Source organism: Chelonoidis abingdonii, chromosome 1 (assembly GCF_003597395.2).
Source record: "Chelonoidis abingdonii isolate Lonesome George chromosome 1, CheloAbing_2.0, whole genome shotgun sequence".
Taxonomy (NCBI): Eukaryota; Metazoa; Chordata; order Testudines; family Testudinidae; genus Chelonoidis; species Chelonoidis abingdonii.
Window position 1 is genome coordinate 26398253 of NC_133769.1, and position 27817 is coordinate 26426069.

Consider the following 27817-nt stretch of genomic DNA (forward strand, 5'->3'; position numbering starts at 1 on the left):
GAGGGGTCAGCTTCTGCCTGCGCCTCAGGGTCCTGTTACAGCTGAACATTCGTCATCTGCTGGGGGGAGGACGGACTGATCGTGCCTCTGTTACGGACGGACTGAAGCCGCTGACCCGCGACGTTGTCGTGGGGATCGCGCCTTGGGCATTGGTGGTAGGCCCAGGGTCCAGAAGGAACACTGCATTGGTTGTTCAATCCCTGATGCAGGGAGGCACGGGCCGTGGGGCTCCAAATCCCCATCTAGAGGAGCTGTCTGGGCGGGACGAAACCCGAGGGGTGTCTCAACGGCTCTGGGCGGAGCGGATCAGTCTGTGCGGTTGGGTACCGGACGTCACACCCGTGCGCGAAGACGCGTTCGGGAGTCATACCGTGCTGAGATCGGGCCCGGGACCTTCGACCGGCTCGGTGCCGGAGAGGTCGACCGGACCAAGTGTAACGACGGTGGGATCGACTCTGCTGGGAACAGGCCGGGAGCCAGACCGCCTTGCTGAGTACGGTCCGGAGAACGCGACCTGGACGGTTGCGCGGAGTACGACCCGGCGCCGGAGGGGATTGGTACCGGGACTGCGAGCCGGCGTTGGATGCTGGTCGCGTCGACGGGAGCGGTGCCGGGACCTCGACCGCAACGGTGCGCGTCCATCAGCCTCGGTGGACGTTGGCCATAATCATTGCCGGCTCCGCCGAAGAAAGGACCCGCACCAGCGTGGCCAGGGTATTGAGGAGAGTTAGGCCTAGTGGCCAATCAGTGTCCCATCGCCGTTGCGAGTCTCCGGCGTGGTGGGAAAACAGCGAGCTCAACCAAGGCAATGCGCGCGGGAGCTGTCTTGCACCGGAACTCGTCGGCTCTTCGCTGGCGGAGTTGACGGTGCGGGAAATCACCCGGTGCCGCGGCAGCTGGCGGGCCAGACGAGCTCGGTCTTCCATGCTCAAGACTCCGGTGCCGAAGATGCAGCCGCAGGACTTTTGGCTTCTTGCCTTCGGGGACAGGAGGGATGCCGGGTGACTTCTGCGCGAGGACTGTTGGTGCCGAGGTGTTTGGCGAGGGGCGGTACCGGCTGTCCTCCGTGCTGATGGAGCAACTCTGGCCGGTTGCGACTTGACGGCACACTCGGTGCCGAAGCTGCAGGCGTCAGCGGCCGCCTCACGCATCAGGAGCTGCTTCAAGCGAGAGTCCCGCTTCCTTTTAGCCGTGGTTTGAAGGACTTACAAATACGGCACTTGTCCGTAAGGTGGGATTCCCCAGGCACTTCAGGCAGCGATCCATGGGGTCTCACCGCAGCACTCGGCCGCGCACAGGCCCGACACTGTTTGAAATCGGAGAGCCAGCATTGAGCCCAGCCCCAGGAGGTGAGGAGGTTGACCTCAGCCCTCTATCTATAGACAGTAAACTAACTAAACAACTACTAACAACTAACAGTCTACAAACTACAACTATGAACTTAGAAAGACAAAAAACGGGTGAAGAGCTAGGGAAGGGGAGGTCAGCGAAGCCGCACTCCACTGTTCCAATGACCGACACGGGCGGTAAGAAGGAACTGAGGAGCGGGCGGGTCGACAGCGGTATATATGCGGTGCCGCAACGGCGCCACGCCAGGGGGCGCCTGCCGACCCACCGGGTGTTGCTAGGGGAAAATTCTTCCAACGAACGTGCACGCGGCACGCGCACACCTACTTGGAATGGATATGAGCAAGCACTCGAAAAAGAACCTGCTTTTATTGTGTTCTTGTCCTCTACCCTTGATTCCAGGGAGACTCTGTCTTTGCTGCTGTCTGTGTCGGCTAGAAGAAGGATAGACAAGCTCAGAAGCCAGTATGAGAAGACAAGAAATGTACATAAATTAAAGGCTTCACCTGTGACCACATGGTGTACACAATCTGTATGTCATGTGAGAAATCTTCTGTCCTCCTACCTCCTTTTCCCCAGTGCTCATTCCTGTTCTTCTTCCTCCTCCCTCCCCCACTCTTTCCCTATAAGGCTACTTCCTCCTTTTGATTTTCCCTATTACCCTTTCCTCCTACCTCACTTTTATTCATTTCTTACTTACAATGCTGTTAGAGTTTTGTTTTTGTTTTTCACTCTCTTTATCTCACTGATTTTAAAGTTAGTGCAGCTGAACTCAGACACAAACTGGTCCAGTGTGAAAGTATGATAAGAAAACATTTTTCCATGTATGTGATCAAATCTCAGTGGAAATTTTGGAGAAATTACAAAATCCACTATAATTTTGATCTTAAAATGTTATTAGAAATAATGATGCTACAGTATCTCAATGGAACTAGATGAATAAGTCTGATATGATACAGTTCTTCCATTAAACACTCTTAAACAGTTCTGGGAAACCATAAGAAGTAAGCTGAACCTCTGGGTTGATAAACCATTAAGAAAAGTAGTGACACTGAGGCAGCTCCTTAGCTAGTTATACTGTCAGAGCTCCAAAGTCAATGGAACTCTAACAGTTTACATCTGCTGAGGATCTGTCCCTAGGCATTCACGGTGGCTACTTCTTAAACATCATCATGTGAGCCAAAATAAAATGTTTTTTTTCCCAAAAATAGATACAGAACTAGCTCTTGATAAAAAATCAAAGTGCCTGCCAACAAAATTATACATTTTAAATAATGCATCCTCTAGCACTACTAGCTTTCTGTGCCTCAAAGGCACATTGCTAAATCTTTTCTTAGGACACATTATTTCCTTCTCACTCTATGTGGTGCATTAGGTGTTAAAGCCATAATTTTGGATCTTTCTTGCACAGCCTCCCCATAACTTCTGGGGTACCATGTAGCCAGCCTGTGCTCCTTTGAGAGCAGGATTTGAAATTCCACCTGCTGCTTATGTGGGCTATGCAATGGACCTTAAAAGAAGTCAGGGAGTAAGAAACCTGTCTAAGCAGAATTTAGCTCATTGAAGGAAGGGCACTAGCCCTGGACTTGGTAAATCCAAGTCCAATGTTCTTTTCTGACACAGACTTCCTATGTGACCTTGGGTAAGTCACTTAGACTCTTTGTTACTTAGTTCCCAATCTGTAAAACAAGATTAATAGTACTTCCCTACTTCATAGTGGTGTTGTGAGGATAAATATATTAAAGATTGTGAGGTGCTCAGGTAACATAGTAATGGTGAGCCATATACACCTCTACCTTGCTATAAACACGGTCGTGGGGAGCCAAAAATCCCTGCTGCGTTATAGCTGAAACCCCGTTATATCGGAGTAGCAGTGGCAGGGCTCCGGCAGTGATTTAAAGAACTCCGAGCTCCGGGCACTGCAGAGAGCCCGGGCCCTTTAAATAGCCGGCGAGCCCCACTGCCGCAGCCCTGGGGCAGCAGCAGCAGGGCTCCTGCGGTGATTTAAAGGGCCTGGGGCTCCCCGCAGCAGCCAGAGCCCCAGACCCTTTAAAGCGCCGCCAGAGCCCCGCTGCTACCGCGCTATAAGCGAACCCACTTTATACGTCTGTTAGTCTATAAGGTGCCACAGGATTCTCTGCCACTTTATACTGGGTCGTGTTATAGCAGGGTAGAGGTGTATATGGCATAAATATATATAAAAAGCCTAGAAATGCCTCAGTACTTTACATAAGGGTAGTAACTATAGTATTTTCATTGCTGTTAATACTTAGAACACATCAACTTTTGGTAGCATGAAACAAATGATACAATACTGTATACTAGGGTCTGATTCTGGAACACTTTCTCACAGTGATGAACACCTACTCATACAAGTAGCCCCACTAGTTTCATTTAGGTGAGAAAGTGCACTACAATCAAGCCCTTCATTTGTATAGCACTTTTGTAACTCCATTAATTAGCTGTATACAAGTTAAAATAAAAATTTAAAGTATAGGAAGAGATATTACTATGTACTAGCATAAAGAAGAGAAATTATTTCAGATGAAACGTAAAAATAGACAGTCATGTTAGGCTGTTCCAGTCAACAGGAGCTGCATGAGAAATAACTTTCACATTAACAGTGTGAAAAGACTGAGAATGGACCAGGGGTGGTCCGTGCTAGATGAACAGAAGGAGCAGGAAGGGAATTAGAAAGATGCAAGATATATGAGGTATTTCTGTTTTTTTCCCAGATGCTTAGTAAGCATGGGGGGATAGTTCTAGGGGTTTGAGCAATAGCCTGCTTAAACCCAGGGTTGAGAGTTCAATCCTTAACGGGGCCATTTAGGAATCGGGGGCAAAAATCTGTCAGGGGGGTAGACTAGATAACCTCCTGAGGTCCCTTCCAACCCTGACATTCTATGATACTTTCAAAATTGTATTTTTCTGAAAGTTACACCTCTATCTATCTCTAAATGCAAGGAACACAGGTCATCTTTATATCCTAGCACAAATTGCTCTTAGAGCGCCATGCAAGTAGTAGAGATAATCTATAGACATATAACATCCATCTTTTCATTTTTTTTAAGAGTTAAAGCAAGTTCCTGGTAACATACCTCCAGATATTGTTAAACTCGATTTATCTAACAACAAAATCAAACAACTACGAGCCAAGGAGTTTGAAGATGTTAATGAACTGAAGATATTAAACTTTAGCAGTAATGGAATAGTTTACATAGATCCTGGTAAGAACAACTCTATATATTTATAAAAATAGTAAACTGTGTGCTTTATTAATTATTAGCATTGGCTATGTCTTTATCATATATATTCTAAATGAGAAAAATCTAGAAGATCAGAAAACTTAACAGCTTGGACCAAATTCTGCCCTCAGATGCATTGATTTTATAGAGCGGACATGCATCTTGGGCAACCCCACTGAAGTCAATGTAGCAAGCATGGATTTTTGGGTACTCTTAATTTCAAGCAGAAAAGGAGCAAAAATGGAATTTTTGGGACTTAAGACTAATCAATACCCAAATGCTATGTAATTAAATATATCTTTAAACACTACTTGCCAAATCTGACAAAATTTGGCTTAAGTTTATATGGCTGCTTTTAAATTACAGGAGTCACTATAATATAGAGACTGAAAAAGTTAATGAAATTTGATATTTTTGAGACATTTTGTTATATTACTAGATCTCAAAATAGCTTTGATTTAGTGCAAAATATTGTAGGCTATTTGTTCAACATGTGTGTATATTTTTATATGATGAAAACAGTCAGAAACAGGAAGGAGACAGAAGTAAGGAACACAAACATGAATAGACTGCTTTCTGCTGTAGCATTCTAGAAGTTTAGTAACAGTGGACAATAGTGACATCAATAAAATAGTGTTTAAGAGGTCAAAAATAATACATTGCTAGACTCCTTAAACTAAGTTCTGTGCTATATAATGACCACAAAGTGGGTTTATTTAAAAGGTGGGTTTTTCTCTGAAACGTGACTTTATAAAAATGCTGTTGTTTAATTCCACGTTTATTGTCTCTCATTGGCTCCCTATCAAATATACTCAGTTAGTAAGTAGGGTTTGTTTTCTTATAACTAGCAGCCCAGCAAGCTTAACCTGGGTGGGAATTAACAGTAAAATTAGATTAACTCTTTCTCAACATTATTACCAGTAATAGATGGGTAGGCCAAATCAGAAATTTACTCATATCTCCGCAATTCTGTTGTCTTGCCTTGCCTACCTGCCTGCAAAAGTTATACAGCTTTACTGGTATAGTTAAAGTGGTAAACTCCCCCTAGTGTGGACATAGTTATACCAGTATACAAGTGTTTTGCTTATTCCCATATGAAAAGGGGCATAAATTATACCAGCATAAAGTACCTTTATACCAGTACAACTGTGTCCACATTAGGCATGCATACCAGTATAGCTATTTCAGCCCAAAAAACATCATATCCCTAACCAAAATAGTTATACCAGAACAAAATCTGTATACAGACCAGTCTTCATTTCACTTGGATAGCCCCATTGCCAATATAGTTAAAGCTGTACAACCCAGTGTCTAGTCAAGGCCTGAGTACAATTTGAAGACAGCGGAGCTGCAGAGATGTCAATGAATTTCTGATTTGACCTATATTACTGGCAATTATGAGTGTGGCACCAATATAACTGATAACTGGAACAATTCTCTCATGACGCACAATTAGATTCCAGCTCACCAGCTCTTTGCTGTGTAATCTCTATTGTGCCAACAGGAGTAAACAAGCAGAGAAAATTTATATTTCTCAGTAAATTAAGTGCAAGTGACTCTGGATACACCAGATCTGTTGTGAAGGTTTACGTGTCACTTCTCAGAGTAGATCCACACTTTTATGTTTCAATTTACAAGAAGCCTTTATTGTAGCCTTTTAAAAAATATAAACCAGTGATTTTTGACCAATGTATATAAGAATACTGTTTAATCCATATTAATATGAGTATGTTTCCCCTGTTACAATGATATTTTTCTATTTTATTCTATCAATTCTACATTTCAATAACTTTTTTTTTTTTAATTGACCAGCTGCTTTTTCAGGACTCATTAACTTAGAGGAGCTTGATTTATCAAACAACACACTGCAAAATTTTGAATATGGAGTATTAGAAGACCTCTACTTTTTGAAAATATTATGGCTGAGAGAGAACCCTTGGAGATGTGATTACAACATTCATTACCTTTTCTACTGGTTAGAGCACCACTACAACGTTCACTACACTGGCCTAGAATGCGAAACGCCTGAGGAATACAAAGGGTGGTATGTTGGAAAATATGTCCGAAGTTATTATGAGGAGTGCCCAAAAGACAAGCTGCCAGTTTATCCAGAAACATTTGAGCAGGACAAAGAAGATGAGGAATGGGAACGACACAAAGAACAATCAGTTCAAACAGTAAAGAAGCATGGTGTAATTATCACTGTAATAGGTTAATTTGGGAATTTTTTTATTACTAGATTCAAATTTTTCATATTTTTATGTCAGAAAAAATCCTGTTTACATTTTTGTTACTTGTGTTGTTTGTCCATAAGGAAATATCTGCCTATATAGATTTTTTAATTGAAGTTACTAACGACATGACGGTATTAGTTACACATCATCTTTTTTAAAAAATTGACTGTTTCTGACCATTTGTTTTCGGTCACCCTTGCTATGTGTTTGAGTAACTATTTGAACCTACACAATATAAATGTATAGATATAGATCTATAGTGGAAACAAATCGTCTTATGTACAGCCAGGCATGATCCTGCAGTTTGCTCTGCATGGGCAGACCCTGCATTTTCATGGAACTCAATGCAGGACTGGGCCCAAAGCTCCTCTGTGTTGAACGTATTGCAATTTCTTTATATTTATTGGCTCCTTGAATTGTTCCCAGGAAAAGTTCTGTACATTTTATGCAGCAGTTCTCTTGTGTGATATTTATACCAAATAATCAAATTGCAAACTGAACTAGAACAGGGTACAAAATCAATGGGAATTGCACATGGAGTAGAGAGAAAGAACACTCCAGTGATCAGGGTGCTAGCCTGGGCCTTAGGAGACCCAAGTCCAATATCCTGTTCTGACACAGACTTCTTCTGTGACATTGGGCAAGTCAGTTAGTCTCTCTGTGCCTCAGTTCCCCATCTGTAATGGTAATAGTAGCACTTCCTTACCTCACATGGATGTTATGAGGATAAATACATTAAAGACTGTGAGGTGTTCACATACATATATGAACATCAGATAGATGGTCAGTACCCCTCAGGGCAAGGACCCTTACTGCCCAATATTCCCAAGAAAGGGAATGATCCAACACTCATTTACCTAGAAATACTTCCACTGACTGATAACATCTAGCATCTATAAAGTATTTTCTTTTTTAAAGTTTGCATCAGTTAATATTAACCAATCTGAACACGTCCTCTCTGAGGTAGGCATTAGCATCCCTTCCGGGGAAATGATGACAAAGAAGGGTTAAGTGAGTTGCCCAAGACCACACACCAGATTGGTGGCAGATCTGAGATCAGACTCAGAGGTCTCAGCTCAAACTCCAGATCACGCCTCCTCTCATATATCACTGACAGTTATGCAGGAGTGTAGGGAGCAGAATCAGGCTCTGCATTTGAAATGTCTGACAATACATGCAAGCGACTGACCATCGGAGGAGATCTGGAAAGCTGTATGGAGGGAAAAAATGTAGCTTTCAAACTCTATTCTGCATTCTAGTGGCCATGGATACCTCCCTCCTGCCCAAAAGCTCACATATGTTGTTTTGCATTAAAAATGTAATCCAGAGCATTTGGTAACAGCTTTTTCTAATATAAAACATTAAACCAGAGAGAAATTCAGGACATGGTAAGAGTGTGAGGGAGTGCCAAAGAATCCTTTAGCGGAAAATGTGCTGTGATCTGAGGCATTCTTTCACACCCCTTATTCTTGTAATAAGTAAATCACTTACAGCTGCTATGTTGCCAACCTGAAGAACTTAAGACAGTTTTGCATACCCTCTGAAGAGTTGTGTAGCTAACCTACCGTTGCATTACTCATCACTGTCCCCAGCCCCAGAATTATCTTAAAAATTAAAGATTAGCTTCGGAGGTTGGAAGACCTTCCCACTTGGCCAACAAAATTTATTTTATCAGGTGGTACCTCCTGGAACATTTAAAAGCTCCAGGAAGAAAAAATCTTGTGCAGACAGTAGCGAGCAGCAACTGAACTACCCCCTCTTCTCCAAATCTTGGGGCTTTTACTGGCACAGAGATCCTCAGGATGGTAGGGAAAAGGACAACCAAGAACAGCAGAACTACTGAGAAGGGATGAAAAAGACAGATAGTGGACCCATAAGAGAACAGCTGTTTTTGGCAGTAGCGCTAGTGAAGAAAAGCTGAGGAGGAAAAAGTGAGTTTATAAACCACTCCGTGTCAACTGTTATGGACAAAAAGCCAGCACTGCACCTAGAGAGGCGGTGTTTTAAAAAGACTAGCCAGGGGAAAGCCAGGATCAGGTCTAGAAGAGACAACTTACCAGCCAGGTGCAGAGCATAGGTGGGAGGCTGTATGGAAGGTCTGTAACCACTAAGAGTTAGCAACTCGAGCTGAGTGTGTGAGGTTAAAGTCTGAGATGGGCTGAGTTGCTGCAAGTGACAAATCTAAAGATTACAGTGATACTGAATCATCAAACTGTCACTCAAGTAGTCCCAGTAGGGCCAACACCCTTGGGAGTAGCAGTGATACATGGAAAACAACTGATTAAGAGGCATTAATGGTTAGGTGGACAAGCTCTTCATGCTCTTCAAAGAAATAGTGGCATGAGAGTATGCTGCTGCTACAGAAGAGTTCCAGATACTGGGAACTATCATAGAAGACAATCAAGAGTAAGAACTTCTTGAAGAGACAAAGCTGAATACACCGCCTATCATTTAACGCAGGGAATAGAGCCCAGTAAAAAGAAGACATATCAAATTGGAGGCTCAGGGAGATTATGTTTTGATAATTGCCCTGCAGGAGGAGCCTGTGAGCACAGAGATCACTACACTGAAGGAGATAACCAAGAAAGACTCCTGAAACAGTACCAAAAGAAAGGAAACTTGAGGTGGAATCTACCCATATCTTTGATACTGAAGGTGGGAGAAAAAGACTTTGCCCTCAAAAGAGGGATGGACTGGAAGGTGCACCCCAGGCCTGAAGAGTTTCTAAGAGCAGCATTAACTGTGCACCTTTTCTTGGACTGCTTCAAGGGGTTTAAACTAGTAATTACAGCATGTATAACTAATTACAGTCAGCTGTAATCCTTCATGCCTAGGGTTACTGCATTATTTCCCTTAGGCCAATGGCACTAAAAAACCTTTATATAATAGACGTGTGCAAGCGATTATTGTGAACCCACAAGGTTCTAGAACTCTGGGAAAACTGACAATCTACCTGGAACACATCAGTGTTTGATGTACGTTAATGTTTGTAGTGACCCAGAAAGGGGAGGTAGTGGGGAAAAAAAGGTTAGTTACAATAGTAAGAACAGAAATGGGGCTGGAGCAAAAAGGATCACAACAGTGTGGAACCAAACAACAGAAGAGGACAGCCAAATTAAAACGCGAGAGAAAGAAATTTATAGAAAAGAGAAAGGGATGCACAAAAATGGAAGAGGAGAAACAGCAGATCAGGAAGAAAAGAAAAACTGTAGAATTATAGGGGAGTGGTCTATTTATTAAAAGAGCTCATCTGCCATTTGCTATAAATCACAACATGTCCTCCATTGAAGCACCACAACCACAAATCACACTTGCATCTTGACATTTCTTCTTCTCTACCATTTAATTACAAACGCCCCCGAGAGTATTTCTGAATCCAAATGATGTTAGAAAATCTTGGGCTAACCGTCCTAATTCCTACAGCCTCCTTATTTTCTTTTTTTCCTGTCACCCCTCTCTCTATTTATTACATTCCTTTCTCCTCCAACTCCAATAAACAGCTGTATCTGGGAGCTTTTCTCTTTCTTTTAATGAGTGTAGTGTTTGGGGGTCCCTAAAAACTGTAATTCTTATTAAAAACAAAACTATCACAAAATGTGGATGCCTTCTAGAATGCATTGACCTCGGGAATCAGCAGAGCATTCCTTGCCAAATCTTCAGTTCCTGTGCTGTGAATACTAATAGCAGCAAGCTCTGAATGCAACTCCCAGGCACATTTGGAGGTCAAATAGTTCCCCAGGATCTCTCCCCTGTTACAGATCACTGGGTGGGTGGAGTAATACCACAAACAATGAGTTGTATTTTATCCCTCCAATATGCTTATTTTCCTTTTGGCACAAAGTCAGTTTGAGTTTGTCAGTTTGGGAAGTGTATTATAACTGCAGAAACAAAACAAACTGCTACAATATACATATCATGCACATACCTTACCCACCAAAGTAGTAATACATGAAAGTATAAAAACAATTAAACCCCCAACATTTTGCAACTGATTCATTCAGGGTAGCAAATACAAAACTTGTTTAGCCAGCCAACCAGCCCTAAAAACCAGCCAAGATCAGTGCTGTTCTATCATTAACAATAAAAAAAAGGTTGCCAAAAAGCTATGTAATCTTGGATTCATCTAGAATGAGATCAGAACTGTGGTTCATGGCAGTTAGAGTGGAAAGCTCATGACATCTTGAGACCAGTGGTTTTCAAACTGCGGGTCACAACCCAGTACTGGGTCATGGGATGTAAGGCAATGGGACATGGTGGCTCTGATCGGCACCGCCAACCGGGCCGTTAAAAGTCCTGTTGGCAGTGCTGCCTGGCTAACACAGGCTAGTCCCTACTGGTTCTGATACTGGGCTGCGCCCTGGAACCAGCCATCAGCAGGTCTGGCTCCTAGGTGGCTGGGCCACAGGGGTCCGCGCACTGCCCCTGCCCTGAGCACCGGCTCCACATGTTCCCACCGGTTCCCAGCCAATGGGAGCTTGGGGGGTGGTGCCTGTAGGTGAGAGCCATGTGGAGCCCCTTGCGTATCTCTGCCTAGGAGCCATACCTGCTGCCGGCTGCGTCCGGGGCTTAGCACGGTCCACGGTGCCAGGACAGGCAGGAACTCTGCCTCAGCACCCCCGCTGTGCCGCTGACCTGGAGCCGCTTGAGGTAAGCCCACATCCCAACCCCATGTCCCAATTCTGTGCCCCAGCCCTGAGCACCCCCAAATCCAGAGCCCCTTCCTGTACCCCAAACCTCTCATCCCCAGCCCTACCCAAGAACCTGCACCCCCAGCCCAGAGCCCTGACCCCTTCCTGTGTCCCAACCCCCTGCCCCAGCCCTAGCTCCCCCAAACCCAGAGCCCCCTCCTGCACCCCAAACCCCACATCCCCGGCCCCACCTACAGCCCTCACCCCCACAGCCCAAGCCTCTGCCCCAGCCCTGAGCCCCTCCCACACCCCAAACCCCTCTGCCCCAGTTCTGCTTGGTTGCGGGCATTAACAATTTTCTTCAACTGGGTCACCAGAAAAAAAGTTTGAAAACCACTGCTTTAGGCTATACTTGAACAGACAATTCAATTTAGTTTGTTAGCAAGAAAAACCTCTGAGGAGTGGCACTCTGATATGATCTTCAGCAATCTGAAAACAGCAGGATGGAAAATAGGCCTGCAGCAATTTTAAAAGCATCGTATCTTACTCTCTGCTTCAATCAAGCTTCCATAACAGTTCAAAAGATATGCACAAGCAGGCTGCATGCCCAGTATCAGTGGATTTGTAACAGAATGAATTGTTGATACTAATTTGAATAGCAAAAAACACTGATTGAAATGTCTTTCACTCTTAAAGTGGATTACTGAATATCCATAATAATTAGAACAAGCTGTTTCAAATATACACTTCTTTTAGATTCTTTGCAGACAATCACACAGACAGTACTACCAAGAATCACTTTTAACAAATGAGAGTGAACAGTTAAAAATGGTTATAATCTTTGATTTTGAGCCTGCTGAAGGTACAGAATTTCAGCAATTGTAGAAAGATACACAGTTTGTAGATATAATATCCAGTCATATAGAATAAAATTTAGTGTCTTTAATGTGCAGGTCTAAGATAAGCAAAAGTGCATTTTAACTTATTAGTTGCATTGATCTAGTTCTAGGTAATCAATACTATACATTAGTGGAAAATAGTCTTTTTACAGAGGAGGTGAGGAAAAACAATTAAAGACATACAACCTTACGGGTAGGGGTAGCAGTAAGCTTCATAAGTACACTATTCAAAAAGGGCTCTCATTATCACTAATCAGGGAAGAACTGTAATAAATGATCTACTGCTTAACAGAGATATAAAGTTTGAATACCACGAGCAAACAGTGCCACAGTACCAGGGCAACAGTGGATGACACCCCCAAAATGGAAATACTGCAGGGGCTGATCTGTGTTTCCACCCATGCTCAGCTCCATTTCCCCTCCAATTTCACCCACACCATCCAGCTACAGTTACTGCCTCCCCATTAGCTGACTGGCTCAGCTCTCAAACAATCAGGTTCTGGCCAGCTCCTGCCCCTAGACCCAGCAGTAGGCAACAGCAGGGCACATCTCTGCCAAAGGGGAGGCAGTAACTGTGTGCAAGCAGAGGGGAAGAGGTGAGAGCAGGACTCAGAAGGACTAGAGCAGCTGCCGTGGTGCCCAGGACAGGGCACTCCTATCCCTCTGCCCTCACATTCAAGGTGTATCTCTGCTGCGACCACATATTTTAAAACCATACCAAAATTAGAGAAATTTATATTAAAAGCTATGCACAAAGACCCAAGAAATATAGAAGTTACTACTGTGCTATGATTAACTGTAGGTGAGGCAATTGGCACTGTTTATTATGATGCAAAGAGTCTTGTGGCACCTTATAGACTAACAGACGTATAGGAGCATGAGCTTTCGTGGGTGAATATCCACTTCGTCGGGAAGTGGGTATTCACCCATGAAAGCTCATGCTCCTATACGTCTGTTAGTCTATAAGGTGCCACAAGACTCTTTGCTGCTTTTACAGATCCAGACTAACACGGCTACCCCTCTGATATTTTATTATGATGGTTCCCCTCACTTCCCATTATCACAAACTTTTTTCACTTGCTTATAACTTTGACAGCCATTTAGGCTGAAATTTTCCATGCCAGGTGTCTGTTTCAGTCTGATTATTTATTTATTTTTTAAATTTAAGTCAAAATGCTTCAGCTGATTCCGAGAACAAAGCAAGGGGAAAACATGGTTTGCCTATATTAAACAATTCTGGCAACCTAGTCTTTAAGAAGCTCTAGCACCCTCATACTTTAGAGAAGAGATTTGAAAGTTGGCGCAGTTTTAATCGCACTGTTAAACAATTGAATACCAATTGAAATTTATTAAATATTTTGGATTTTTTCTACATTTTCATATATATTGTAGTCAGTGTTGTAACTGAAATCAAAGTGTATATTATTTTTGCTTACAAGCGTTTGCACTATAAAAATGATAAACAAAAGAAATAGTATTTTTCAATTCACCTCATACAGGTACTGTAGTGCAATCCCCTTGTCGTGAAAGTGCAACTTACAAATGTAGATTTTTTTTGTTACATAACTGCACAAAAAACAAAACAATGTCAAACTTTAGAGCCTACAAGTCCAATCAGTCCTACTTCTTGTTCAGCCAATCGCTAAGACAAACAAGTTTGTTTATATTTACAGGAGACAATGCTGCCCTCTTCTTATTTACAATGTCACCAGAGAGTGAGAACAGGCATTTGCATGGCACTTCTGTAGCTTGCATTGGAAGGTATATATGTGCCAGATATGCTAAACATTCGTATGCTCCTTCATGTTTCGGCCACCATTCCATAGGACGTGTTTCCATGATGATGAAGTTAAAAAAAATGTGCTATTACAGTTGTGATTGAACTCTTGGGAGAGGAATTTGATGCCCTGCTCTGTTTAAGCCACATTCTGTCATTATTTTATGTGGTTATGCAGTCTTGGATGATATCCATAATATGTTGTAATTTTAGAACCCTTTCACTGGCGGAGATTTTCACAAAAACATAAAGAAGGTACCATGTGAGATTTCTAAAGACAGGCTACAAGGCACTTGACCCAAGGTTAAGAATTGAAATGCCTTCCAAAATTTGAGGGACAAGGTGTGCAGCATGCTTTCGAAGTCTTGAGCAACACTCATGCAGAAATACAGACCCAAACCAACAAAAAAGAATCACTTCTGCTGTGGCATTTGACTCAGATAATGAAATGAACATGTGTCGGTCTGCACTGCTTTGGATTCGTTATCGAGCAGACCTGTATCAAGCTGGACGTATATCCCTGGAATGGTGATAAGCCAGAAGGGAATATGAATCTTATAGCGCATTCTGGCACATTAAATATCTTGGTGGACACTGGCTTACAACCAATGCCCATGAGACACCTGTTCACTTCAGGCTGACATTTTAAACAAGAATTCCTACAATATTATTTCCTGCCAATGAAACAAACTGGTTTGTTGGCAATTGGCTGAACAAGCAAGCTCGACTGGGAGAACTTTGCAGGCTAAAAATTTACTGTTTTTATTTTTGAATACAGGTTTTTTTGTACTTAATTCTAATTGTGTAATTCAATTTTTCATGATAAAAGATTGCACTACAGTTACTTGTATTAGAGATTGTGAAGCATACTATTTCTTGTTGCTCTTTACAGGAAACAATACTGTAATCAAAAATAAAAAAAGTTCAGGAGCACTGTAACTTTGTATTCCTGTGTTGTAACTGAAATCAAAAAATTATATATGAAATGTAGAAAACCATCAAAAAACATTTTACATTGAATGTATTTCTATCAATTGTTTAACAGTGTGATTGAATCGAATAATATTTTTTAATCTCTTGACAGCTCTAATATTATCATTTATTGTTACTGAGATTGAAAATATTTTTCTGCCGTGCTGGACCTGACTATACTTTACAAGAAATTTTGGATTGAGAAAAAAATTTTGATTATCCTGATCTAAAGGTTCCAACCCTGCAGTTGACTCATGTAGGTGTCAATATGACGTCACATTACAGGAATCTCTGTTTTTTCAGTTTGGTTTTTTTAAAACCTTAAAAATACACATAAAAGTTAGAAATGCCAGCATTCAGGTGCCCATGCCACCTTAATTTCAGCTCCCCTTGATGTGTTTTTAATTAATGATCCCTATTATTCTGACATTCCCTTTCAAGAGGATGCATGGGGATATCAGCCATCAGGAGGAGGAAATGGGATACCCTTTTCAGTGACAGTGGCTCTCATCTTCGGGCCCTGAAGTCTAGCAACCAGAGTCTTAGTGCCCAAATCTGTGGGGCTGCCTTATCTTCAGGCAGCGCAGCTTAGTCATATCTCTTTCTAAACTGAAACAGTCCCAGATTTTAACTCTCGCTTGTAGAGCTGTTCCCATCCTAATAATTTTTGATGCTCTTCTCTGCACCTTTTCCAGTTCTATAATCATATGGTTGTTTTTTTTTAAATGGGGTTGATAGAACTGCCATGCGATTCCAAGGTTATGGCATACTATATGGATTTATATGGTGGCATTATGATATTTTCTGTTCTTATTATCTATCCCTTTCCAAATTGCGTTCCTAACATTGTTAAGTCTTTGGCCTGCTGCTGTCAACACTGAGCGATGTTTCAGAGAATCTATCCATGACGGCTCGCCAAGAATTTTTCTATGAGTGGTAACAAGTAACTTCCATCGTTTTACGTACATGATTAAGTTTTCCAATGTGCAATTCTTTGCATTTCATCAACATGAATTCATCTGCCTTTGTTGCCCTAATCACCTGGTTGGTGAGATCCTTTAGTAACTCTTAGCATCAGCTTTGGAACTAACTATTTGGGTAGGGTATCTAGGAGGTAGTGGCATCTCCTTCCTTAAGGTTTTTAAAGGAGCAGCTTGACGAAGCCTGTTTGGGGATGATTTAGTTGGGGATTGGTCCTGCTTTGAGCAAGGGGTTGGACTAGATGACCTCCTGAGGTCCCTTCCAACCCTGATATTCTATGATTCTATGATAATTTTGCATCATCTGCAAATTTTGCCACCTCATTGTTCACCCCTTTTTCCAAATCATTTATGAATAAGTAAAATTGCACAGGTCCCAGTACATATCTTTGGGGAACACTGCTATTTACTTTTCTCCATTGTGAAAACTGACAATTTATTCCTACCCTTTGTTTTCCATCTTTTAACCAGTTACTAATCCATGAAAGGACCTTCCCTCTTGTGCCATGACTCCTTACTTTGCTTAAGAGCCTTTGATATAAGACCTTGTCAAAGGCTTTCTGAAAGTCCAAGTACACTATTTCAACTGGATCACCATTGACCACATGCTTGTTAACACACTTGAAGAATTCTAATCTATTGGTGAGGCATGGTTGCCCTCTACAAAAGCCATGCTGACTCTCCATCCTATCGTGTTCATCCTATGTCTCCAATAATTCTATTCTTTACTACAATTTCAACCAGTTTGCTTTGTACTGAAGTTAGGCTTACTGGCCTGTAACTGCCAGGACTGCCTCTGGAACTTTTTTTTTTAAAAATCAGCATCACGTTAGCTATTCACCAATAATCTGATACAGAAGATGATTTAAGCAACAGTTTACATACCACAGTTAGCTGTGCAATTTCATATTAGAGTTCCTTCAGAACTCCTGGGTAAATACCATCTGGTTCTGGGATCTTATTACTGTTTCATTTTTCAATTTGTTCCAAAACATCCTCTACTGACACCTCAATCTGGGACAGTTCCTTAGATCTGTCACCTAAAAAGAATGGGTCAGATGTATGAATCTCCCTCACATCCTCTGTAGAATTTACTGAGCTTCTCTGCAACAGATTTTTCTTCCTTGAGTGCTCCTTTAGCACCTTGATCACTCAGTGAAACCACTGATTTCTTGGCAGTCTTCCTGCTTCTGATGTATTTAAAAAGAACTGCTGTTAGTTTTTGTGCCTTTTGCTATTTGCTCTTCAAATTCTTTTTTGGTATGCCTAATTATACTTTTACACTTGACTAGCCAGAGTTTATGCTTCTGTCTATTTTCCTCACTAGGATTTGACTTCCAATTTTTAAAGGATGCCTTTTTACCTCTGTCTCTTTTACTCTGTTATTTAGACATAATGGCACTTTTTTAGTCCTCTTTTTTTATTTGGGGTATACATTTAGTTTGAGCCTCTATTATGGTTTTTTTAAATAGTTTCCATGCAGCTTGCAGGCATTCCACTCTTGCGACTGTTCCTTTTAATTTAACTAGCTTCCTCAATTTTGTTCTCCTTTTTTAAGTTAAATGCTACTGCAGAGGGTTTCTTTGGTATTTCCCCCCCTAAAGGATGTTAAATTTAATTACATTATGGTTGCTATTACTGAGCAGTTCGGCTATATTCCCCTCTTGGACCACATCCTGTGATCCACTTAGAACTAAATCAACAACTGCCCCTCCCCTTGTGGGTTCCAGGACTAGCTGCTCCAAGAAGCAGTCTTTAATGGTATTTAGAAATTTTAACTTTGCATCCCTTCCTAAGGTGACATATACCCAGTCAATATGGGGCTGGCTGAAATTCCACATTGATATTGGGTTTTTTGTTTTTTAGCCTCTTTAATCTCTCTTAGCATTTCACAATCATCATTGCCATCCTAGTCAGGTGATCAGCAGTATATTCCTACTACTATATTCTTATTATTCAAGCATGGAATTTCTATCCACAGAGATTCTATGGTACAATTTGATTAATTTAAGATTTTTACTGTATTTGACTATATACTTTCTTCATGGGTGCCACACACCCATGAATGCAACCTACTCTGTCATTCCTATCTATTTTGTAGTACTATGTCAATTGATTATCATCATTCCAACTTTCAGTGATACCTATTATATCAATATCCTCATTTAATATTAGGCACTCAAGTTCACCCATCTTAGTGTTTAGACTTACAGCACTTATATGAAAACACTTATAAAATGAGTCAGTATTTAGTTGTGATGTAACTGAATGGGACTGGGTTTTGTTCAGCTGTTTCTCTTCAGTTCCTACCTGTACATTATCAACTTCTATCCTATCTTCTTTACTAATATATAAAGTTCCCCCTTCAGCAAATTCATTCCTATGGGATGTTTCCACCCAAACTGCATGCTCTTCCACATCTGTTGGCTTTCCCCCAGCCCTTAGTTTAAAGACTTTTCTATAACCTTTTTAATTTTACATGCCAGCAATCTGATTCGATTTTGGTTTAGGAGGAGCCTGTCCTTCCTGTATATGCTCTTCCTTTCCCAAAAGATTCCCCAATTCCTAATAAGCCTAAATTCCTCCTCCCAATACCATTGCCTCATCCATGCATTGAGACCCTGCAGTTCTGACTGACTAACCCTGCATGTGGAACTGGAAACATTTCATAGGATGCTACCATGGAGGACCTAAATTTGGCCTCTGACCCTTATGTCATTGTTACCTACACGAATCATGACCATGGGCCCTTCCCCAGCACTGCACATAAGATACTGCAGCATTAGTTGTATACATACATCAAATACTGTAGCATAATTACTTGAGGCTTATAAGTATTAACTTGGTAATAATTGTACTTTGGGCTCATAAACAGAACCAATCTTTGAGTTATCATCTAGTTTTTAAGGGGAGACTAGATCCCAAGTAGCAAAGCTCTAGTGCAGAGGTAGGCAACCTATGGCACGTGTGCCGAAGGCGGCACACAAGCTGATTTTCAGTGGCACTCACACTGCCCGGGGCCTGGCCACCGGTCTGGGGGGCTCTGCATTTTAATTTAATTTTAAATGAAGCTTCTTAAACATTTTAAAAACCTTATTTACTTTACATACAACAATAGTTTTGTTATTATAGACTTATAGAAAGAGACTTTCTAAAAACATTAAAATGTATTACCGGCACGCAAAACCTTAAATTAGAGTGAATAAATGGAGACTCGGCACACCGCTTCTGAAAGGTTGCCGACCCCTGCTTTAATGGAACCCCTAGCTTCATTATACCTACTGTTGCAGGAGATTGTGTCAAGTTTGCGAACTCAAGCTTTGGAACTATTTAAAAACTAAAATTCTATATAGCACCAATGACTGCACTAGCTCCTTTTATTTGTTCTGCAGGGGAAATGGCCAGCTAAACTGCAATCCATGCTTGTCCCCCAAATTGCACTGCATAGCAGCCCCCACAGAACTAAATTCAGTGACATGAATGGGTGTGGCTCCTACTTACAAGCTCCTCACATCTTGCCCCAAGTACAATGGAACCACAATATTAAGCTACTAATGAGGCCTTCCACAAATATGGATGGAGAGACAGGATCTAGATTTCCAGCATGAATAGGTTGGAGACAATTTACCGAAAATGTTCACTCAAATTGTATTATTTATTGTAAACAGAGATCATACCTGATATACAAAATAAGATATATTATTAAATATCAGGCAATTACAATTGTGGCCCTGTGGACGTGCGGGTGCCGGGGCTCAACCCTCCCTGGGGAGGAGGGGAGCCACACCGGCCTCGTCTCGTCGTCCGAGGCCCTCTGCCCTCGGGACCACAGTCAGCTCTGGCGGTTCGGGCCCTCTGGGTGGGACCGAATAGCGGCACAGTTAAACAGGGCCCAGCCTCTGATTCAGGCGGGGTGCCCGGCAAACCGTTACAATGGTTTGTTCCGCTCTGGCCCTTTGGGGCAGAGCAGAGCAGTGGCAAAGTCAATAGGGGCCCAGCCCTTGGGTCGGGCGGGGCACCAACAAACACAGTAGCAGTTTACCAGCTCTGGCCCTTTGGGGCAGGGCAGAGCAGTGGCAAGGTCAATAGGGGCCCCTTTAGGTCAGGGTGAAGGGGGATTCTGCCACCCAGTTACGGGTGGCAGGGGGAACGCAGGCCCACCCACTCCTCTGCATTCCAGCCCGGGGCCCTAGTAGCGGCTGTCGCCGCTAGTGGCGGTCAGTGGGGATCCTGACCAAAACACACTGACATAGGCACGGGGCCCTCTGCAGCCTGACTGTAGTCAGCTGCCCCCGGGCTACTTCCAATCTCCCCCTCGGTTCCTACCTGGTCCACTGGGGCGTCCAGCACCATGGGTTCTTCCCAGTCAGGGCTGGGCGGNNTTTTTTTTTTTGTTTTTTTTAATATATGTTGCGGCAGAGTTGAGTTCTGGAATAAAGCTGAGTTGGCCTCTTCCCAATTTGCTTACATAGTTAAATTTAACTCTTAATAAAATGCCACCTCACTGCTTACCCCCTTTTCCAGATAATTTCTGAACACGTTGAACAGCACAAGTCCCAGCACAGATTCTCGGGGGACCCTGCTACTTTCTTCTTCCCATTGTGAAAACTGACCATTTATTCCCACCCTTTGCTTCCTATTTTTTAACCAGTTAGTGATCCATGAGAGGACATTCCCTCTTATCCCATGACTGCTTATTTTCCCTAAGAGCCTTTGGTGTGGACCTTGTTAAAGGCTTTCTGAAAGTCCAAGTACCCTATATCAACTAGATCATCTTTGTCCACATGCTTGCTGACTCCCTCTGAGAATTTTAACCGACTGGCGAGACGTGATTTTCCCTTTACAAAAGCCATGCTGACTCTCCCCCAACATACTGTATTGATCTGTGTGTCTGATAATTCTGTTCTTTACTATAGTTTCAAACAATTTGCCTGCTATTGAAGTTAGGCTTAGTGACCTATAATTGCCAGAATCAACTCTGGAACCTTTTTTAAACATGAGTATCACATTAGGTATCTGCCAGTCATCTGATATGGAGGCTGATTTAAGCGATAGAATACATACAAAAGTTAGTTCTGAAATTTCATATTTTAGTTCCTTCAGAATTCTTTGAATACTATCTGATCCTGGTGACATATTAATGTTTAATTTATCAATTTGTTCAAAAACCTCCTCAACTGACATCTCAATTTGGGACATTCCTCAGATTTGTCACCTAAACAGAATGTTTCGGGTGTAGGAATCTCCCCCATATCCTCTGCAGTGAAGAACAATGCAAAGAATTCATTTAGTTCTCCACAATGGCCTTGTCTTCCTGAGCACCTTGATCATCCAATGGCCTGACTGTTTGGCAGGCTTCCTGTTTCTGATGTATTTAAAAAGAACTGCTGTTAGTTTTTGTGCCTTTTGCTATTTGCTCTTCAAATTCTTTTTTGGTATGCCTAATTATACTTTTACACTTGACTAGCCAGAGTTTATGCTTCTGTCTATTTTCCTCACTAGGATTTGACTTCCAATTTTTAAAGGATGCCTTTTTACCTCTGTCTCTTTTACTCTGTTATTTAGACATAATGGCACTTTTTTAGTCCTCTTTTTTTATTTGGGGTATACATTTAGTTTGAGCCTCTATTATGGTTTTTTTAAATAGTTTCCATGCAGCTTGCAGGCATTCCACTCTTGCGACTGTTCCTTTTAATTTAACTAGCTTCCTCAATTTTGTTCTCCTTTTTTAAGTTAAATGCTACTGCAGAGGGTTTCTTTGGTATTTCCCCCCCTAAAGGATGTTAAATTTAATTACATTATGGTTGCTATTACTGAGCAGTTCGGCTATATTCCCCTCTTGGACCACATCCTGTGATCCACTTAGAACTAAATCAACAACTGCCCCTCCCCTTGTGGGTTCCAGGACTAGCTGCTCCAAGAAGCAGTCTTTAATGGTATTTAGAAATTTTAACTTTGCATCCCTTCCTAAGGTGACATATACCCAGTCAATATGGGGCTGGCTGAAATTCCACATTGATATTGGGTTTTTTGTTTTTTAGCCTCTTTAATCTCTCTTAGCATTTCACAATCATCATTGCCATCCTAGTCAGGTGATCAGCAGTATATTCCTACTACTATATTCTTATTATTCAAGCATGGAATTTCTATCCACAGAGATTCTATGGTACAATTTGATTAATTTAAGATTTTTACTGTATTTGACTATATACTTTCTTCATGGGTGCCACACACCCATGAATGCAACCTACTCTGTCATTCCTATCTATTTTGTAGTACTATGTCAATTGATTATCATCATTCCAACTTTCAGTGATACCTATTATATCAATATCCTCATTTAATATTAGGCACTCAAGTTCACCCATCTTAGTGTTTAGACTTACAGCACTTATATGAAAACACTTATAAAATGAGTCAGTATTTAGTTGTGATGTAACTGAATGGGACTGGGTTTTGTTCAGCTGTTTCTCTTCAGTTCCTACCTGTACATTATCAACTTCTATCCTATCTTCTTTACTAATATATAAAGTTCCCCCTTCAGCAAATTCATTCCTATGGGATGTTTCCACCCAAACTGCATGCTCTTCCACATCTGTTGGCTTTCCCCCAGCCCTTAGTTTAAAGACTTTTCTATAACCTTTTTAATTTTACATGCCAGCAATCTGATTCGATTTTGGTTTAGGAGGAGCCTGTCCTTCCTGTATATGCTCTTCCTTTCCCAAAAGATTCCCCAATTCCTAATAAGCCTAAATTCCTCCTCCCAATACCATTGCCTCATCCATGCATTGAGACCCTGCAGTTCTGACTGACTAACCCTGCATGTGGAACTGGAAACATTTCATAGGATGCTACCATGGAGGACCTAAATTTGGCCTCTGACCCTTATGTCATTGTTACCTACACGAATCATGACCATGGGCCCTTCCCCAGCACTGCACATAAGATACTGCAGCATTAGTTGTATACATACATCAAATACTGTAGCATAATTACTTGAGGCTTATAAGTATTAACTTGGTAATAATTGTACTTTGGGCTCATAAACAGAACCAATCTTTGAGTTATCATCTAGTTTTTAAGGGGAGACTAGATCCCAAGTAGCAAAGCTCTAGTGCAGAGGTAGGCAACCTATGGCACGTGTGCCGAAGGCGGCACACAAGCTGATTTTCAGTGGCACTCACACTGCCCGGGGCCTGGCCACCGGTCTGGGGGGCTCTGCATTTTAATTTAATTTTAAATGAAGCTTCTTAAACATTTTAAAAACCTTATTTACTTTACATACAACAATAGTTTTGTTATTATAGACTTATAGAAAGAGACTTTCTAAAAACATTAAAATGTATTACCGGCACGCAAAACCTTAAATTAGAGTGAATAAATGGAGACTCGGCACACCGCTTCTGAAAGGTTGCCGACCCCTGCTTTAATGGAACCCCTAGCTTCATTATACCTACTGTTGCAGGAGATTGTGTCAAGTTTGCGAACTCAAGCTTTGGAACTATTTAAAAACTAAAATTCTATATAGCACCAATGACTGCACTAGCTCCTTTTATTTGTTCTGCAGGGGAAATGGCCAGCTAAACTGCAATCCATGCTTGTCCCCCAAATTGCACTGCATAGCAGCCCCCACAGAACTAAATTCAGTGACATGAATGGGTGTGGCTCCTACTTACAAGCTCCTCACATCTTGCCCCAAGTACAATGGAACCACAATATTAAGCTACTAATGAGGCCTTCCACAAATATGGATGGAGAGACAGGATCTAGATTTCCAGCATGAATAGGTTGGAGACAATTTACCGAAAATGTTCACTCAAATTGTATTATTTATTGTAAACAGAGATCATACCTGATATACAAAATAAGATATATTATTAAATATCAGGCAATTACAATTGTGGCCCTGTGGACGTGCGGGTGCCGGGGCTCAACCCTCCCTGGGGAGGAGGGGAGCCACACCGGCCTCGTCTCGTCGTCCGAGGCCCTCTGCCCTCGGGACCACAGTCAGCTCTGGCGGTTCGGGCCCTCTGGGTGGGACCGAATAGCGGCACAGTTAAACAGGGCCCAGCCTCTGATTCAGGCGGGGTGCCCGGCAAACCGTTACAATGGTTTGTTCCGCTCTGGCCCTTTGGGGCAGAGCAGAGCAGTGGCAAAGTCAATAGGGGCCCAGCCCTTGGGTCGGGCGGGGCACCAAACACAGTACAAGGAGCTCTAGCCCTTGTGGAGCAGGGCAGAGCAGTGGCAAAGTCAATAGGGGCCCAGCCCTTGGGTCGGGCGGGGCACCAACAAACACAGTAGCAGTTTACCAGCTCTGGCCCTTTGGGGCAGGGCAGAGCAGTGGCAAGGTCAATAGGGGCCCCTTTAGGTCAGGGTGAAGGGGGATTCTGCCACCCAGTTACGGGTGGCAGGGGGAACGCAGGCCCACCCACTCCTCTGCATTCCAGCCCGGGGCCCTAGTAGCGGCTGTCGCCGCTAGTGGCGGTCAGTGGGGATCCTGACCAAAACACACTGACATAGGCACGGGGCCCTCTGCAGCCTGACTGTAGTCAGCTGCCCCCGGGCTACTTCCAATCTCCCCCTCGGTTCCTACCTGGTCCACTGGGGCGTCCAGCACCATGGGTTCTTCCCAGTCAGGGCTGGGCGGACGAAATCATGCAATAGGGCGATCCCCAGCACTGCAAGAAGAAACTGACAAGTTACGCTCATACACCATGGAGCAAATTCATGAGGCTATATAAGGATAATTGGTAAGCAGATATTGGGGGGACTCTAAGAAACCAAATCTTTGAGTATCATCTAGTTAAGGGACTAGAATCACCAAGTGCAAAGGCGCTAGTGCAGAGTAGAGACAACCTATGGCACTGTTGCCGAAGGCGGCAACACAAGCTGATTATTCGGGACCTCACACTGGCCCGGCCGGCACCGGTGAGCGGCGCCACTGCATTTAAGTGAAAATTTTAAATGAGTCTTAAACAGGTATTTTAAAAACTTATTTACATGCCATTTTTGTTCATTATAAACTGTATAAGAAAGAGACTTGCTAAAAAACATAAATGTATTAACAAAAACTTTAAAGTCACGCAGCAGAAAAACCTATAATTAGAAGTGAATAATGGAGACCACTGCAGCCACACTCTCGCTTTCTGAAAGGTCGCCGACCCCTGCTTTAAATGGAACCACTAGCTTCATTATAACCTACTGTTTGGGCAGGAAGATTGTGTCCAAGTTTAGCGAACCAAGCTTCGGAACTAATTAAAAACTAAAATCATAATATAGCACCAAGACGCACTAGCTACCTTTATGTTTCTGCAGGGAAATGAGCCAGCTACTGCAATCGCCATGCATATGATACCCCCAATGCACTGGCAAGCACCCCAAAAGAACTAAATTCAGTGCATGAAATGAGGCTGTGGCTCCTACTACAAGCTCCTCACATCTGCCATCCAAGGAACAATGGAACCACAATTAGCATAATAATGAAAGGCCATTCCACAAAAAAGGTGGAGAACGACAAGGATCATAAGATCTATCCAGCATGAGATAGGTTGGAGACAATTTACCGAAAAATGCTATCACCTCAATTGGATATTATTGTAAACAGAGCATAATACACTGATATAACAAAATAAGATGATAGTATAATAATCAGGCAATTACAATTTGTGGCCCTGTGGACGTGCGGTGGGCCCCGGGCTCACCCTCCCTGGGGAGAGGGGAGCCAACAACCGGCCTCGTCCGTCGTCAGCCCCCTCCTGCCCTCGGGACCAACAGTCAGCTCTGGCGGTTCGGCCCTCTGGGTGGGACCGGTAATAGCCGGACACTAGTTAAACAGGGCCCAGCCTCTTGATCAAGGCGGGGTGCCCGGCTACCGTTACAATGGTTTGTTCCGCTCTGGCCCTGTGGGGCAGAGCAGAGCAGTGGCAAAGTCAATAAGGGGGCCCACCCTTGGGTCGGGCGGGGCACCAACAAACACATGTAGCAGTTTACCAAGCTACTGGCCTTGGGGCAGGGCAGACAGTGGCAAGGTTCATCAGGGGCCCCTTAGGGTCAGGGTGAAGGGGGAATTCTGCACCATTACGGGTGGCAGGGGGAACGCAGGCACCACCCCTCTGCATTCCAGCCCGGGGCCCTAGTAGCGGCTTGTCGCCGCTAGTGGCGGTCAGTGGGGGATCCTGAACCAAAACAACATGTTGTTTTGGTTCAGGATCCCCCACTGACCGCCACTAGCGGCGACAAGCCGCTACTAGGGCCCCGGGCTGGAATGCAGAGGGGTGGTGCCTGCGTTCCCCCTGCCACCCGTAATGGTGCAGAATTCCCCCTTCACCCTGACCCTAAGGGGCCCCTGATGAACCTTGCCACTGTCTGCCCTGCCCCAAGGCCAGTAGCTTGGTAAACTGCTACATGTGTTTGTTGGTGCCCCGCCCGACCCAAGGGTGGGCCCCCTTATTGACTTTGCCACTGCTCTGCTCTGCCCCACAGGGCCAGAGCGGAACAAACCATTGTAACGGTAGCCGGGCACCCCGCCTTGATCAAGAGGCTGGGCCCTGTTTAACTAGTGTCCGGCTATTACCGGTCCCACCCAGAGGGCCGAACCGCCAGAGCTGACTGTTGGTCCCGAGGGCAGGAGGGGGCTGACGACGGACGAGGCCGGTTGTTGGCTCCCCTCTCCCCAGGGAGGGTGAGCCCGGGGCCCACCGCACGTCCACAGGGCCACAAATTGTAATTGCCTGATTATTATACTATCATCTTATTTTGTTATATCAGTGTATTATGCTCTGTTTACAATAATATCCAATTGAGGTGATAGCATTTTTCGGTAAATTGTCTCCAACCTATCTCATGCTGGATAGATCTTATGATCCTTGTCGTTCTCCACCTTTTTTGTGGAATGGCCTTTCATTATTATGCTAATTGTGGTTCCATTGTTCCTTGGATGGCAGATGTGAGGAGCTTGTAGTAGGAGCCACAGCCTCATTTCATGCACTGAATTTAGTTCTTTTGGGGTGCTTGCCAGTGCATTGGGGGTATCATATGCATGGCGATTGCAGTAGCTGGCTCATTTCCCTGCAGAAACATAAAGGTAGCTAGTGCGTCTTGGTGCTATATTATGATTTTAGTTTTTAATTAGTTCCGAAGCTTGGTTCGCTAAACTTGGACACAATCTTCCTGCCCAAACAGTAGGTTATAATGAAGCTAGTGGTTCCATTTAAAGCAGGGGTCGGCGACCTTTCAGAAAGCGAGAGTGTGGCTGCAGTGGTCTCCATTATTCACTTCTAATTATAGGTTTTTCTGCTGCGTGACTTTAAAGTTTTTGTTAATACATTTATGTTTTTTAGCAAGTCTCTTTCTTATACAGTTTATAATGAACAAAAATGGCATGTAAATAAGTTTTTAAAATACCTGTTTAAGACTCATTTAAAATTTTCACTTAAATGCAGTGGCGCCGCTCACCGGTGCCGGCCGGGCCAGTGTGAGGTCCCGAATAATCAGCTTGTGTTGCCGCCTTCGGCAACAGTGCCATAGGTTGTCTCTACTCTGCACTAGCGCCTTTGCACTTGGTGATTCTAGTCCCTTAACTAGATGATACTCAAAGATTTGGTTTCTTAGAGTCCCCCCAATATCTGCTTACCAATTATCCTTATATAGCCTCATGAATTTGCTCCATGGTGTATGAGCGTAACTTGTCAGTTTCTTCTTGCAGTGCTGGGGATCGCCCTATTGCATGATTTCGT

At 43.2% G+C, this 27817-nt stretch overlaps 2 protein-coding genes across 3 annotated transcripts in view; one reads left to right on the forward strand and one right to left on the reverse strand.

The window, feature by feature from the left end:
- The window catches only part of LRRC17 (leucine rich repeat containing 17), a 43764-nt gene extending 33724 nt beyond the window's left edge, over positions 1-10040 (forward strand). Inside the window, exons 3-4 of the mRNA XM_032774535.1 lie at positions 4419-4574; positions 6405-10040. Of these exons, the coding sequence (XP_032630426.1) occupies positions 4419-4574; positions 6405-6808 (560 nt within the window). The 3' untranslated portion in view covers positions 6809-10040. The remainder of the gene's footprint in view (positions 1-4418; positions 4575-6404) is intronic.
- FBXL13 (F-box and leucine rich repeat protein 13) overlaps positions 1-27817 on the reverse strand; it is a 194526-nt gene that overhangs the window by 115185 nt on the left and 51524 nt on the right. The window lies entirely within an intron of this gene.